This window comes from Oncorhynchus nerka, linkage group LG15, assembly GCF_034236695.1.
Source record: "Oncorhynchus nerka isolate Pitt River linkage group LG15, Oner_Uvic_2.0, whole genome shotgun sequence".
Taxonomy (NCBI): Eukaryota; Metazoa; Chordata; class Actinopteri; order Salmoniformes; family Salmonidae; genus Oncorhynchus; species Oncorhynchus nerka.
Window position 1 is genome coordinate 2,173,717 of NC_088410.1, and position 14,149 is coordinate 2,187,865.

Here is a 14,149-nt window from a genome sequence, read left to right on the forward strand (position 1 = left end):
GTGTTCTACTACCCAGGTCTGGTGTTGGAGGTCATTCCACACTCTGTGTTCTACTACCCAGGTCTGGTGTTGGAGGTCATTCCACACTCTGTGTTCTACTACCCAGGTTTGGTGTTGGAGATCATTCCACACTCTGTGTTCTACGGCCCAGGTCTGGTGTTGGAGGTCATTCCACACTCTGTGTTCTACTACCCAGGTCTGGTGTTGGAGGTCATTCCACACTCTGTGTTTTACTACCCAGGTCATTCTACACTCTGTGTTCTACTACCCAGGTCTGGTGTTGGAGATCATTCCACACTCTGTGTTCTACTGCCCAGGTCTGGTGTTGGAGGTCATTCCACACTCTGTGTTCTACTACCCAGGTCTGGTGTTGGAGATCATTCCGCACTCTGTGCTCTACTACCCAGGTCATTCTACACTCTGTGTTCTACTACCCAGGTCTGGTGTTGGAGATCATTCCACACTCTGTGTTCTACTACCCAGGTCTGGTGTTGGAGATCATTCCACACTCTGTGTTCTACTACCCAGGTCTGGTGTTGGAGGTCATTCCGCACTCTGTGTTCTACTACCCAGGTCATTCTACACTCTGTGTTCTACTACCCAGGTCTGGTGTTGGAGGTCATTCCACACTCTGTGTTCTACTACCCAGGTCTGGTGTTGGAGGTCATTCCACACTCTGTGTTATACTACCCAGGTCTGGTGTTGGAGATCATTCCACACTCTGTGTTCTACTACCCAGGTCTGGTGTTGGAGATCATTCCACACTCTGTGTTCTACTGCCCAGGTCTGGTGTTGGAGGTCATTCCACACTCTGTGTTCTACTACCCAGGTCTGGTGTTGGAGATCATTCCACACTCTGTGTTCTACTACCCAGGTCTAGTATTGGAGATCATTCCACAATCTCTGTTCTACTGCCCAGGTCTGGTGTTGGAGGTCATTCCACACTCTGTGTTTTACTACCCAGGTCTGGTGTTGGAGGTCATTCCGCACTCTGTGTTCTACTCTCATTCTACACTCTGTGTTCTACTACCCAGGTCTGGTGTTGGAGATCATTCCACACTCTGTGTTCTACTACCCAGGTCTGGTGTTGGAGGTCATTCCACACTCTGTGTTCTACTACCCAGGTCTGGTGTTGGAGGTCATTCCACACTCTGTGTTCTACTACCCAGGTCTGGTGTTGGAGGTCATTCCACACTCTGTGTTCTACTACCCAGGTCTGGTGTTGGAGGTCATTCCACACTCTGTGTTCTACTACCCAGGTCTGGTGTTGGAGGTCATTCCACACTCTGTGTTCTACTACCCAGGTTTGGTGTTGGAGATCATTCCACACTCTGTGTCTACTGCCCAGGTCTGGTGTTGGAGGTCATTCCACACTCTGTGTTCTACTACCCAGGTCTGGTGTTGGAGGTCATTCCACACTCTGTGTTTTACTACCCAGGTCATTCTACACTCTGTGTTCTACTACCCAGGTCTGGTGTTGGAGATCATTCCACACTCTGTGTTCTACTGCCCAGGTCTGGTGTTGGAGGTCATTCCACACTCTGTGTTCTACTACCCAGGTCTGGTGTTGGAGATCATTCCGCACTCTGTGCTCTACTACCCAGGTCATTCTACACTCTGTGTTCTACTACCCAGGTCTGGTGTTGGAGATCATTCCGCACTCTGTGTTCTACTACCCAGGTCTGGTGTTGGAGATCATTCCACACTCTGTGTTCTACTACCCAGGTCTGGTGTTGGAGATCATTCTACACTCTGTGTTCTACTACCCAGGTCTGGTGTTGGAGATCATTCTACACTCTGTGTTCTACTACCCAGGTCTGGTGTTGGAGATCATTCCACACTCTGTGTTCTACTACCCAGGTCTTGTGTTGGAGATCATTCTACACTCTGTGTTCTACTACCCAGGACTGGTGTTGGAGATCATTCCACACTCTGTGTTCTACTACCCAGGTCTGGTGTTGGAGATCATTCTACACTCTGTGTTCTACTACCCAGGTCTGGTGTTGGAGATCATTCTACACTCTGTGTTCTACTACCCAGGTCTGGTGTTGGAGATCATTCTACACTCTGTGATCTACTACCCAGGTCTGGTGTTGGAGATCATTCTACACTCTGTGTTCTACTACCCAGGTCTGGTGTTGGAGGTCATTCTACACTCTCTGTTCTACTACCCAGGTCTGGTGTTGGAGATCATTCTACACTCTCTGTTCTACTACCCAGGTCTGGTGTTGGAGATCATTCTACACTCTGTGTTCTACTACCCAGGTCTGGTGTTGGAGGTCATTCTACACTCTCTGTTCTACTACCCAGGTCTGGTGTTGGAGATCATTCTACACTCTGTGTTCTACTACCCAGGTCTGGTGTTGGAGATCATTCTACACTCTGTGTTCTACTACCCAGGTCTGGATCTTCTTCATGTATTTTCTGATGTTTAATCAGAGACATTAGATGGGAGTATCTCTTCTCACATTGATCACAGCTATGAGGCTTTCCTACTGTGTGTGTTCGCTGGTGTTGTGTCAGGTTGCTTAAAGTAGCAAAACTCTTCCCGCAATCAAGGCAGTGGTAATGCTTCTCTCCTGTGTGTGTACGCTGGTGTGATATCAGTGCACTCGAGGTGGTACAGCTCTTTCCACAGTCAGAGCAGTGGTAAGGCTTCTCTCCTGTGTGTGTTCGCTGGTGTGTTATCAATCCGCTTGAAGTAGAAAAGCTCTTCGCGCAGTTGGAGCAGTGGTACGGTTTCTCTCCGGTGTGTATTCTCTTGTGTACGGTCAGGTTCGCTGATTGAATGAATCTCTTCCCGCACTGATCACAGCAATAAGGCTTTTCTCCTGTGTGTGTTTTCTGATGTCTTATCAGCTGGCTTGAGGTAGCGAAGCTCATTCCACAGTCGGAGCAGTGGTACGGTTTTTCTCCCGTGTGTATTCTGTGGTGTGTTGCCAGGCCTCCTGCCTTAGCAAAACTCTTCCCACATTGATCACAGCTATGAGATTTTTCTCCTGTGTTGATTCTCTGATGTCTTTTAAGTTCTGCTGAATAGATTAATCTCCGCGGGTGTTTCTTGATGTGTTCTGACGTGGAGAGACTCTTCTCAACCTCGTCAGCATCATGAGGTTGTTGAGGCTCCCCGGAGGATCCACTATAGTCACGTCTCTCTCCTGTTTGAACAACAAAGTCACACAAGTCAATATAGTGAATATGTAAATTATTTTACAAACTTTTTTTTTTACTAATTTCTTCTAACCTTTAATTGATTTTCGTTGGGGATTTTTGGACAAGGAGAACCATTTACAATTATTTTACAAACTTTTTAAAATTAATTTATTCTAACCTTTAATTGATTTTCTTTGGGGATTTTTGGACAAGGAGAACCATTTACAATTATTTTACAAACTTTTTTTTATTGTTACACATTTCTTCTAACCTTTAATGAACCATTCACTTCCCCAGTCAGATTAACTCACGGATACCAGTTTGGTCAAGGAGAACCATTCACTTCCCCAGTCAGATTAACTCACGGATACCAGTTTGGTCAAGGAGAACCATTCACTTCCCCAGTCAGATTAACTCACGGATACCAGTTTGGTCAAGGAGAACCATTCACTTCCCCAGTCAGATTAACTCACGGATACCAGTTTGGTCAAGGAGAACCATTCACTTCCCCAGTCAGATTAACTCACGGATACCAGTTTGGTCAAGGAGAACCATTCACTTCCCCAGTCAGATTAACTCACGGATACCAGTTTGGACAAGGAGAACCATTCACTTCCCCAGTCAGATTAACTCACGGATACCAGTTTGGTCAAGGAGAACCATTCACTTCCCCAGTCAGATTAACTCACGGATACCAGTTTGGACAAGGAGAACCATTCACTTCCCCAGTCAGATTAACTCACGGATACCAGTTTGGTCAAGGAGAACCATTCACTTCCCCAGTCAGATTAACTCACGGATACCAGTTTGGTCAAGGAGAACCATTCACTTCCCCAGTCAGATTAACTCACGGATACCAGTTTGGTCAAGGAGAACCATTCACTTCCCCAGTCAGATTAACTCACGGATACCAGTTTGGACAAGGAGAACCATTCACTTCCCCAGTCAGATTAACTCACGGATACCAGTTTGGACAAGGAGAACCATTCACTTCCCCAGTCAGATTAACTCACGGATACCAGTTTGGTCAAGGAGAACCATTCACTTCCCCAGTCAGATTAACTCACGGATACCAGTTTGGACAAGGAGAACCATTCACTTCCCCAGTCAGATTAACTCACGGATACCAGTTTGGTCAAGGAGAACCATTCACTTCCCCAGTCAGATTAACTCACGGATACCAGTTTGGTCAAGGAGAACCATTCACTTCCCCAGTCAGATTAACTCACGGATACCAGTTTGGACAAGGAGAACCATTCACTTCCCCAGTCAGATTAACTCACGGATACCAGTTTGGTCAAGGAGAACCATTCACTTCCCCAGTCAGATTAACTCACGGATACCAGTTTGGACAAGGAGAACCATTCACTTCCCCAGTCAGATTAACTCACGGATACCAGTTTGGACAAGGAGAACCATTCACTTCCCCAGTCAGATTAACTCACGGATACCAGTTTGGACAAGGAGAACCATTCACTTCCCCAGTCAGATTAACTCACCGATACCATTTTGGTCTCTGTGTCCAGTATTGAAGGTCTCTAACTCACAGATACCATTTTGGTCTCTGTGTCCAGTATTGAAGGTCTCTAACTCACCGATACCAGTTTGGTCTCTGTGTCCAGTATTGAAGGTCTCTAACTCACGGATACCATTTTGGTCTCTGTGTCCAGTATTGAAGGTCTAACTCACGGATACCATTTTGGTCTCTGTGTCCAGTATTGAAGGTCTAACTCACGGATACCATTTTGGTCTCTGTGTCCAGTATTGAAGGTCTCTAACTCACGGATACCATTTTGGTCTCTGTGTCCAGTATTGAAGGTCTCTAACTCACGGATACCATTTTGGTCTCTGTGTCCAGTATTGAAGGTCTCTAACTCACGGATACCAGTTTGGTCTCTGTGTCCAGTATTGAAGGTCTCTAACTCACGGATACCAGTTTGGTCTCTGTGTCCAGTATTGAAGGTCTCTAACTCACGGCTACCATTTTGGTCTCTGTGTCCAGTACTGAAGGTCTCTAACTCACAGATACCATTTTGGTCTCGGTGTCCAGTACTGAAGGTCTCTAACTCACAGATACCATTTTGGTCTCGGTGTCCAGTATTGAAGGACATTAGCGGTAGATTTGCGAGCTAATTCGTTAGCACAATGACTGGAAGTCTGATATCTGCTAGCATTAACTAATAGTACTAAACTAATAAGACAGTCTAGTGATGAACATCAGTCATATTTCGTCATTTCACGTTAGTAGTAATGTCTATTTATTTTAATTGTATTTATTTCACCTTTATTTAACCAGGTAGGCTAGTTGAGAACACCTTTATTTAACCAGGGAGGCAAGTTGAGAACACCTCTATTTAACCAGGTAGGCTAGTTGAGAACACCTTTATTTAACCAGGTAGGCTAGTTGAGAACACCTTTATTTAACCAGGTAGGCTAGTTGAGAACACCTTTATTTAACCAGGTAGGCTAGTTGAGAACACCTTTATTTAACCAGGTAGGCTAGTTGAGAACACCTTTATTTAACCAGGTAGGCTAGTTGAGAACAAGTTCTCATTTGACAACTGCGACCAGGCCAAGAATAAAGCAAAGCAGTTCGACACATACAACAACACAGAGTTACACATGGAATAAACAAAACATACAGTCTATTATATAATAGAAAATGTCTATATACAGTGTGTGCAAATGAGGTAAGGTAAGAGAGGTAAGGCAATAAATAGGCCATGGTGGTTAAATAACTACAATATAGCAATTAAACACTGGAGTGATAGATGTGCAGAAGATGAACGTGCAAGTAGAGATACTGAGGTGCAAAGGAGCAAAATAAATAAAATAAATAACAGTATGGGGAGTAGTTGGATGGGCTGTTTACAGATGGACTATGTACAGGTGCAGTGATCTGTGAGCTGCTCTGACAGCTGGTGCTTAAAGCTACTGAGGGAGATATGAGTCTCCAGCTTCAGTGATTTTTGCAGTTCGTTCCAGTCATTGACAGCAGAGAACTGGAAGGAAAGGCGGCCGAAGGAGGATTTTGGCTTTGGGGGTGACCAATGAGATATACCTGCTGGAGCGCGTGCTACGAGTGGGTGCTGCTATGGTGACCAGTGAGCTGAGATAAGGCGCGGCTTTTCCTAGCAAAGACTTACAGATGACCTGGAGCCAGTGGGTTTGGCGACGAATATGAAGCCAATGACCAGCCAACGAGAGCATACAGGTAGCAGTGGTGGGTAGTGTATGGTGCTTTGGTGACAAAACGGATGGCACTGTGATAGACTGCATCCAATTTGCTGAGTTAGAGTGTTGGAGGCTATTTTGTAGATGACATCGCCGAAGTCGAGGATCCTCTCTGTCAGATTGGACGGGGAGCTTTTTTCTGGTCTCTCCAGAGATGTTCGGTTGGGTTCAAGTTCAGGCTCTGGCTGCTCTGCGATCCTTACTAGTCTCCCAGTCCCTGCCGCTGAAAAACATCCCCACAGCATGGTGCTGCCGCCACTATGCTTCACCGTAGGGATGGTGCCAGGTTTCCTCCAGACATGATGATCAGAGTGAACATCGAGTTCTTGATCACCTCCCTGACCAAGGCCCTTCCCCCCTGATTGCTCAGTTTGGCTGGGCAGCCAGATCTAGGAAGAGGCTCTGTGACAGACTAAACTTATTCCATTTAATAATTAGAGCGTTGGACTAGTAACCGAAAGGTTGCAAGTTCAAATCCCCGAGCTGACAAGGTACAAATCTGTCGTTCTGCCCTGAACAGGCAGTTAACCCACTGTTCCTAGGCCGTCATTGAAAATAAGAATTTGTTCTTAACTGACTTGCCTAGTAAAATGTTTAAAAAATATATATATATATATAGACAGGTGTGTACCTTTCCAAATCATGTTCAATTAATTGAATTGACCACAGGTGGACTCCAATTAAGTTGTAGAAACATCTCAAGGATGATCAATGGAAACAGGATGCACCTGAACTCAATTTCGATGTCTGTCACAGAGCCTTTGGTGTAGAACTATGAGGAGGTCAAGGCAGGTCTGTCACAGAGCCTTTGGTGTAGAACTATGAGGTAGTCAAGGCAGGTCTGGTGTAGAACTATGAGGTAGTCAAGGCAGGTCTGTCACAGAGCCTTTGTTGTAGAACTATGAGGTAGTCAAGGCAGGTCTGTCACAGAGCCTTTGGTGTAGAACTATGAGGTAGTCAAGGCAGGTCTGTCACAGAGCCTTTGTTGTAGAACTATGAGGTAGTCAAGGCAGGTCTGGTGTATAACTATGAGGAAACAAGGCAGGTCTGTCACAGAGCCTTTGTTGTAGAACTATGAGGAAGACAAGGCAGGTCTGTCACAGAGCCTTTGGTGTAGAACTATGAGGTAGTCAAGGCAGGTCTGTCACAGAGCCTTTGGTGTAGAACTATGAGAAAGACAAGGCAGGTCTGTCACAGAGCCTTTGGTGTAGAACTATGAGGAGGTCAAGGCAGGTCTGGTGTAGAACTATGAGAAAGACAAGGCAGGTCTGTCACAGAGCCTTTGTTGTAGAACTATGAGGAAGACAAGGCAGGTCTGTCACGGAGCCTTTGGTGTAGAACTATGAGGTAGTCAAGGCAGGTCTGTCACAGAGCCTTTGTTGTAGAACTATGAGGAGGTCAAGGCAGGTCTGTCACAGAGCCTTTGGTGTAGAACTATGAGGTAGTCAAGGCAGGTCTGGTGTAGAACTATGAGGTAGTCAAGGCAGGTCTGTCACAGAGCCTTTGGTGTAGAACTATGAGGTAGTCAAGGCAGGTCTTTTATACATCTATTGTTGCCTGGAAACTGCTGTTGTTGGCTTCTGGTTCAAAATACAACCACCTGGGTCTCACCCAAACGACCCAGAAGGCTAGAGGGTATACCACCTGGGTCTCACCCAAACTACCCAGAAGGCTAGAGGGTATACCACCTGGGTCTCACCCAAACTACCCAGAAGGCTAGAGGGTATACCACCTGGGTCTCACCCAACTACCCAGAAGGATAGAGGGTATACCACCTGGGTCTCACCCAAACTACCCAGAAGGCTGGAGGGTATACCACCTGAGTCTCACCCAAACTACCCAGAAGGCTGAAGGGTATATCACCTGGGTCTCACCCAAACTACCCAGAAGGCTAGAGGGTATACCACCTGGGTCTCACCCAACTACCCAGAAGGCTAGAGGGTATACCACCTGGGTCTCACCCAAACTACCCAGAAGGCTAGAGGGTATACCACCTGGGTCTCACCCAAACTACCCAGAAGGCTAGAGGGTATACCACCTGGGTCTCACCCCAACTACCCAGAAGGCTAGAGGGTATATCACCTGGGTCTCACCCAAACTACCCAGAAGGCTAGAGGGTATACCACCTGGGTCTCACCCAAACTACCCAGAAGGCTAGAGGGTATACCACCTGAGTCTCACCCAAACTACCCAGAAGGCTAGAGGGTATACCACCTGGGTCTCACCCAAACTACCCAGAAGGCTGGAGGGTATACCACCTGGGTCTCACCCAAACTACACAGAAGGCTAGAGGGTATACCACCTGGGTCTCACCCAAACTACCCAGAAGGCTAGAGGGTATACCACCTGGGTCTCACCCAACTACCCAGAAGGCTAGAGGGTATACCACCTGGGTCTCACCCAAACTACCCAGAAGGCTGGAGGGTATACCACCTGAGTCTCACCCAAACTACCCAGAAGGCTGAAGGGTATATCACCTGGGTCTCACCCAAACTACCCAGAAGGCTAGAGGGTATACCACCTGGGTCTCACCCAACTACCCAGAAGGCTAGAGGGTATACCACCTGGGTCTCACCCAAACTACACAGAAGGCTAGAGGGTATACCACCTGGGTCTCACCCAAACTACCCAGAAGGCTAGAGGGTATACCACCTGGGTCTCACCCAACTACCCAGAAGGCTAGAGGGTATACCACCTGGGTCTCACCCAAACTACCCAGAAGGCTGGAGGGTATACCACCTGAGTCTCACCCAAACTACCCAGAAGGCTGAAGGGTATATCACCTGGGTCTCACCCAAACTACCCAGAAGGCTAGAGGGTATACCACCTGGGTCTCACCCAACTACCCAGAAGGCTAGAGGGTATACCACCTGGGTCTCACCCAAACTACCCAGAAGGCTAGAGGGTATACCACCTGGGTCTCACCCAAACTACCCAGAAGGCTAGAGGGTATACCACCTGGGTCTCACCCAACTACCCAGAAGGCTAGAGGGTATACCACCTGGGTCTCACCCAAACTACCCAGAAGGCTAGAGGGTATACCACCTGGGTCTCACCCAAACTACCCAGAAGGCTAGAGGGTATACCACCTGGGTCTCACCCAAACTACCCAGAAGGCTAGAGGGTATACCACCTGGGTCTCACACAAACTACCCAGAAGGCTAGAGGGTATACCACCTGGGTCTCACCCAAACTACCCAGAAGGCTAGAGGGTATACCACCTGGGTCTCACACAAACTACCCAGAAGGCTAGAGGGTATACCACCTGGGTCTCACCCAAACTACCCAGAAGGCTAGAGGGTATACCACCTGGGTCTCACCCAAACTACCCAGAAGACCGTCGGCTTTCTCCAATTTCGCTCCAGTAGCTCTTCACTTCACGAGCTCAGGGCCCGGCCCAGCATGCATCTGTCGTCTATTTACGTGCTTCTATTATCCCCTTAATCTACTGTCATGGAGTTCACTCAAATATTTTACATATAGAAACTGATAAAACACACAGGTACAAAATCAAAGTGACTTACAAAGATGAGGACCAAGAGCAAGAGAGGGAGTGTGGTGATGGACTGAGGACCAAGAGAGAGAGGGAGTGTGGTGATGGACTGAGGACCAAGAGAGGGAGTGTGGTGATGGACTGAGGACCAAGAGCAAGAGAGGGAGTGTGGTGATGGACTGAGGACCAAGAGCAAGAGAGGGAGTGTGGTGATGGACTGAGGACCAAGAGAGAGAGTGTGGTGATGGACTGAGGACCAAGAGCAAGAGAGGGAGTGTGGTGATGGACTGTCCACAACTAAATAATCTGAACAGACACGTATCCCAAAAGCAATGGTGGTGTAGATTACTAGATGCTAAAAGAATGGAACAAAGTAGGTAGATAACTAAGTGTGTCATTGTAGCAAAGTATTTATAAACAAAAAAAATCTGATCTCTTAAACGGTTAGTTAATTTTTGGTTTTATTATCTATACTATAGGCCATAATTGATTTTTGGCCCAATAGTCATTTTCCCACGTTCAAGGAGCGCTTTCCGTTTTGATTTTTGCCTAAAAACCTTTAGGCCTATCTATAGAAAAATCTCAAATCTGCATCTCTGCCTGTCAAGAGTGGCCTGAAGGGTGTTTAGCTTCCGCAGGGGCTCTGCATCTCTGCCTGTCAAGAGTGGCCTGAAGGGTGTTTAGCATCCCCAGGGGCTCTGCATCTCTGCCTGTCAAGAGTGGCCTGAAGGGCGTTTAGCATCCCCAGGGGCTCTGCATCTCTGCCTGTCAAGAGTGGCCTGAAGGGTGTTTAGCATCCCCAGGGGCTCTGCATCTCTGCCTGTCAAGAGTGGCCTGAAGGGCGTTTAGCATCCCCAGGGGCTCTGCATCTCTGCCTGTCAAGAGTGGCCTGAAGGGTGTTTAGCATCCCCAGGGGCTCTGCATCTCTGCCTGTCAAGAGTGGCCTGAAGGGCGTTTAGCATCCCCAGGGGCTCTGCATCTCTGCCTGTCAAGAGTGGCCTGAAGGGTGTTTAGCTTCCCCAGGGCTCTGCATCTCTGCCTGTCAAGAGTGGCCTGAAGGGTGTTTAGCATCCCCAGTGGCTCTGCATCTCTGCCTGTCAAGAGTGGCCTGAAGGGTGTTTAGCTTCTCCAGGGGCTCTGCATCTCTGCCTGTCAAGAGTGGCCTGAAGGGTGTTTAGCTTCCCCAGGGGCTCTGCATCTCTGCCTGTCAAGAGTGGCGTGAAGGGTGTTTAGCATCCCCAGTGGCTCTGCATCTCTGCCTGTCAAGAGTGGCCTGAAGGGTGTTTAGCATCCCCAGGGGCTCTGCATCTCTGCCTGTCAAGAGTGGCCTGAAGGGTGTTTAGCTTCCCCAGGGGCTCTGCATCTCTGCCTGTCAAGAGTGACCAAATGGGTGTTTAGAATCCCCAGGGGCTCTGCATCTCTGCCTGTCAAGAGTGGCCTGAAGGGTGTTTAGCATCCCCAGGGGCTCTGCATCTCTGCCTGTCAAGAGTGGCCTGAAGGGTGTTTAGCATCCCCAGGGGCTCTGCATCTCTGCCCAGCCTGTCAAGAGTGGCCTGAAGGGTGTTTAGCTTCCCCAGGGGCTCTGCATCTCTGCCTGTCAAGAGTGGCCTGAAGGGTGTTTAGCATCCCCAGGGGCTCTGCATCTCTGCCTGTCAAGAGTGACCAAATGGGTGTTTAGCATCCCCAGGGGCTCTGCCTGTGTGGAGAGGATATTCTCCAGCCACCATCGCATGAGCCTGAAGCCCCAGACTGGCCAAACTCGTGTTTCTAAAAATGAATTCAAAGGCACTAAGTCCTTTTTCCATTTAATTTGTATTTAACTCTGAATAAATCACAGGCTATAGGCTATACAGTTCAGACTGTAATGATTTAATAGAACGAAATGTTGTTTAAAATGCTGAGCGTATTTCTTTGTTGGCTATAGCCTTGAAATAATCTAAATAATATAACCTACATTCTTTTATTTAAAAAAAAAGAAAGTTTAAGTTTATAAGTTCTATTCTTCAAGAAACAACGGCTATTTATAGTCCAAAAACAGATGTAGGAACTGCAGATTGACCCTTTGAAATCACACATCAGTTCAACTGCAGATGTTGTGACCCTGTTCTTAAGACAGTACTTACCGGTGTTAATCAGGTCTCCTGTCTCCTCCTCCTCCTCCTCTTCTTCCTCCTTTTTCGATATGACAGTCATCTCCTCTTTCACTCCAAAAACTGCATCTTCCTCTCTCTCCTCCTCCTCTTCTTTTACAGTAACATCCTCCTCCTCTTTAACTCTGAACGAGTCTTCCTCTTCTTTCACTGAAACGTCTTTCTCTTCTTCTTTCACTGTAAAAGCCTCACCTTCTACTTCTTGTTTTACTGTGACATCCTCTTCTTCCTTCTCCTCTTTCACGACAACATTCAGCCACAGACCCTCTTTCTCCGTCCAGCAGACCTCTTCTTCTTTAGCAAGAGGAGAGTAGTTTAGTGAACTCATGGTCAAGGATGATAGCTAGCTAGTTAGCATTAGCGACTAGCCTAGTGCTAGGCCAATTTATCAAACCGGGCTACCTGACTAATAACAACAGAGTAAATGTTAATTTAAACGGGATAAGACGACAAAAGTGTGTTTAAAATACAGTGGTTAATATACACCGAAACCATGTAAAAGAGCTTTAATATTTTAGTTTTTATTTTATTTTGGCTAGCAAGCTACCGAGGCAGTTAAATCCATAGTAGCCGTGTTGTTGTTGTTGTTGAAGACGCGTCCCGTCCCCTAGATTATACGTCACACCGGCGACACCAAATAAATGATCCACATCACCGTCCGCTGAACGGAGGGGGGAAACTCGTTTATTTTATTATCGAGACAACAACAAAAGTGAATCACTTTCAATTGTTTTTTATAACGTTACAACATACAGTATAATAGTAATGATACTTATAGTTGATCAATTCACTTTCACGGTGATCACTTGAAACAATGTGTATATTTTACACACACACAAACCTGACACACTGTGTGTTCTGATTGGATAAGGAGTTGATTAATGCAACATACCAGTACACACACACACATTCCTCCATTCACCCCCGTTGGACTAGTAACCGAAAGGTTGCAAGTTCAAATCCCCAAACTGACAAGGTAGAAATCTGTCATTCTGCCCCTGAACAGGCAATGAACCCACTGTTCCTAGGCCCCCCAGTACTAAACACATGTAGTGGACTGATTCTCGCAGAGCCAGGGGTTTTTGTAAGATGTTTACACACAGAAAATAATCCTGTAAGGCACTGTGTTATTTTTGAGTTTGCTCAATTTCACAAAAAAAAAGAATGGAGAGGCGTTCCAAATTATATATAAAAAAATAAAGTGCATTTCTTCATGTCAGATTTTTTGTTGTTGACATTTGTAACAGATAAACTATCTCCCAAATAATTGTTTTAACTGTTACTGGGGGTTTATATCTTGTAAAACGACAGGGGGGGGGGGCAATTTGAATGTCATGCTTATTTTATTACTTAACAAGTGGAACATGAATTAACCTCTTTGGTCTAAGGGGCGGTATTTTGACGTCTAGATGAAAAGCGAGAGTAAACTGCCTGCTACTCTGCCCAGAAGATAGGATCTGCATATAATTGGTAGATTTGGATAGAAAACACTCTGGTTTCTAAGTTTCTAAAAATGTTAAAATAATGTATGTGATGTACAACAGAACTTAAATGGCAGTTAAAACCACTGATTTCAATGGCTGCCACTTTTATAATAGGGTGTAATTGTGTCCGCTTGCAGTTCATAGGGCTTCCACTAGATGTCAACATTATGTTATGTTATGTGATGTGATGGGTGATGTCCAGACTTGCAGTTCCTAGGGCTTCCACTAGATGTCACCATTATGTTATGTAATGTGATGGGTGCTGTCCAGACTTGCAGTTCCCAGGGCTTCCACTAGATGTCACCATTATGTTATGTGATGGGTGCTGTCCAGACTTGCAGTTCCTAGGGCTTCCACTAGATGTCACCATTATGTTATGTGATGGGTGCTGTCCAGACTTGCAGTTCCTAGGGCTTCCACTAGATGTCACCATTATGTTATGTGATGGGTGCTGTCCAGACTTGCAGTTCCTGGGCTTCCACTAGATGTCACCATTATGTTATGTGATGGGTGCTGTCCAGACTTGCAGTTCCTGGGCTTCCACTAGATGTCACCATTATGTTATGTGATGGGTGCTGTCCAGATTTGCAGTTCCTAGGGCTTCCACTAGATGTCACCATTATGTTATGTGATGT

General features: G+C 46.5%; 1 protein-coding gene across 1 annotated transcript; it reads right to left on the minus strand.

Moving 5' to 3' along the window:
* Positions 1–2,347: 2,347 nt before the first annotated feature.
* On the minus strand, positions 2,348–12,599 carry LOC135559949 (zinc finger protein 239-like). Its single transcript, XM_065000843.1, has 2 exons — positions 12,004–12,599; positions 2,348–3,158 (listed from the first exon to the last, which is right to left on the minus strand). Exons 1-2 carry the CDS (start codon positions 12,356–12,358, stop codon positions 2,371–2,373), a joined length of 1,143 nt encoding a protein of 380 aa, XP_064856915.1. The 5' UTR covers positions 12,359–12,599; the 3' UTR covers positions 2,348–2,370.
* Between the last annotated feature and the right edge of the window lie 1,550 nt (positions 12,600–14,149).

Bases quoted from the DNA above. Each gene is read 5' to 3' on its own strand.
- LOC135559949 (XM_065000843.1), bottom strand. From the start codon at position 12,358: ATGAGTTCACTAAACTACTCTCCTCTTGCTAAAGAAGAAGAGGTCTGC. The intron at 3,159-12,003 runs GTAAGTACTGTC...TTGTTCAAACAG, and splicing joins AGGAGACCTGATTAACACCG to GAGAGAGACGTGACTATAGT.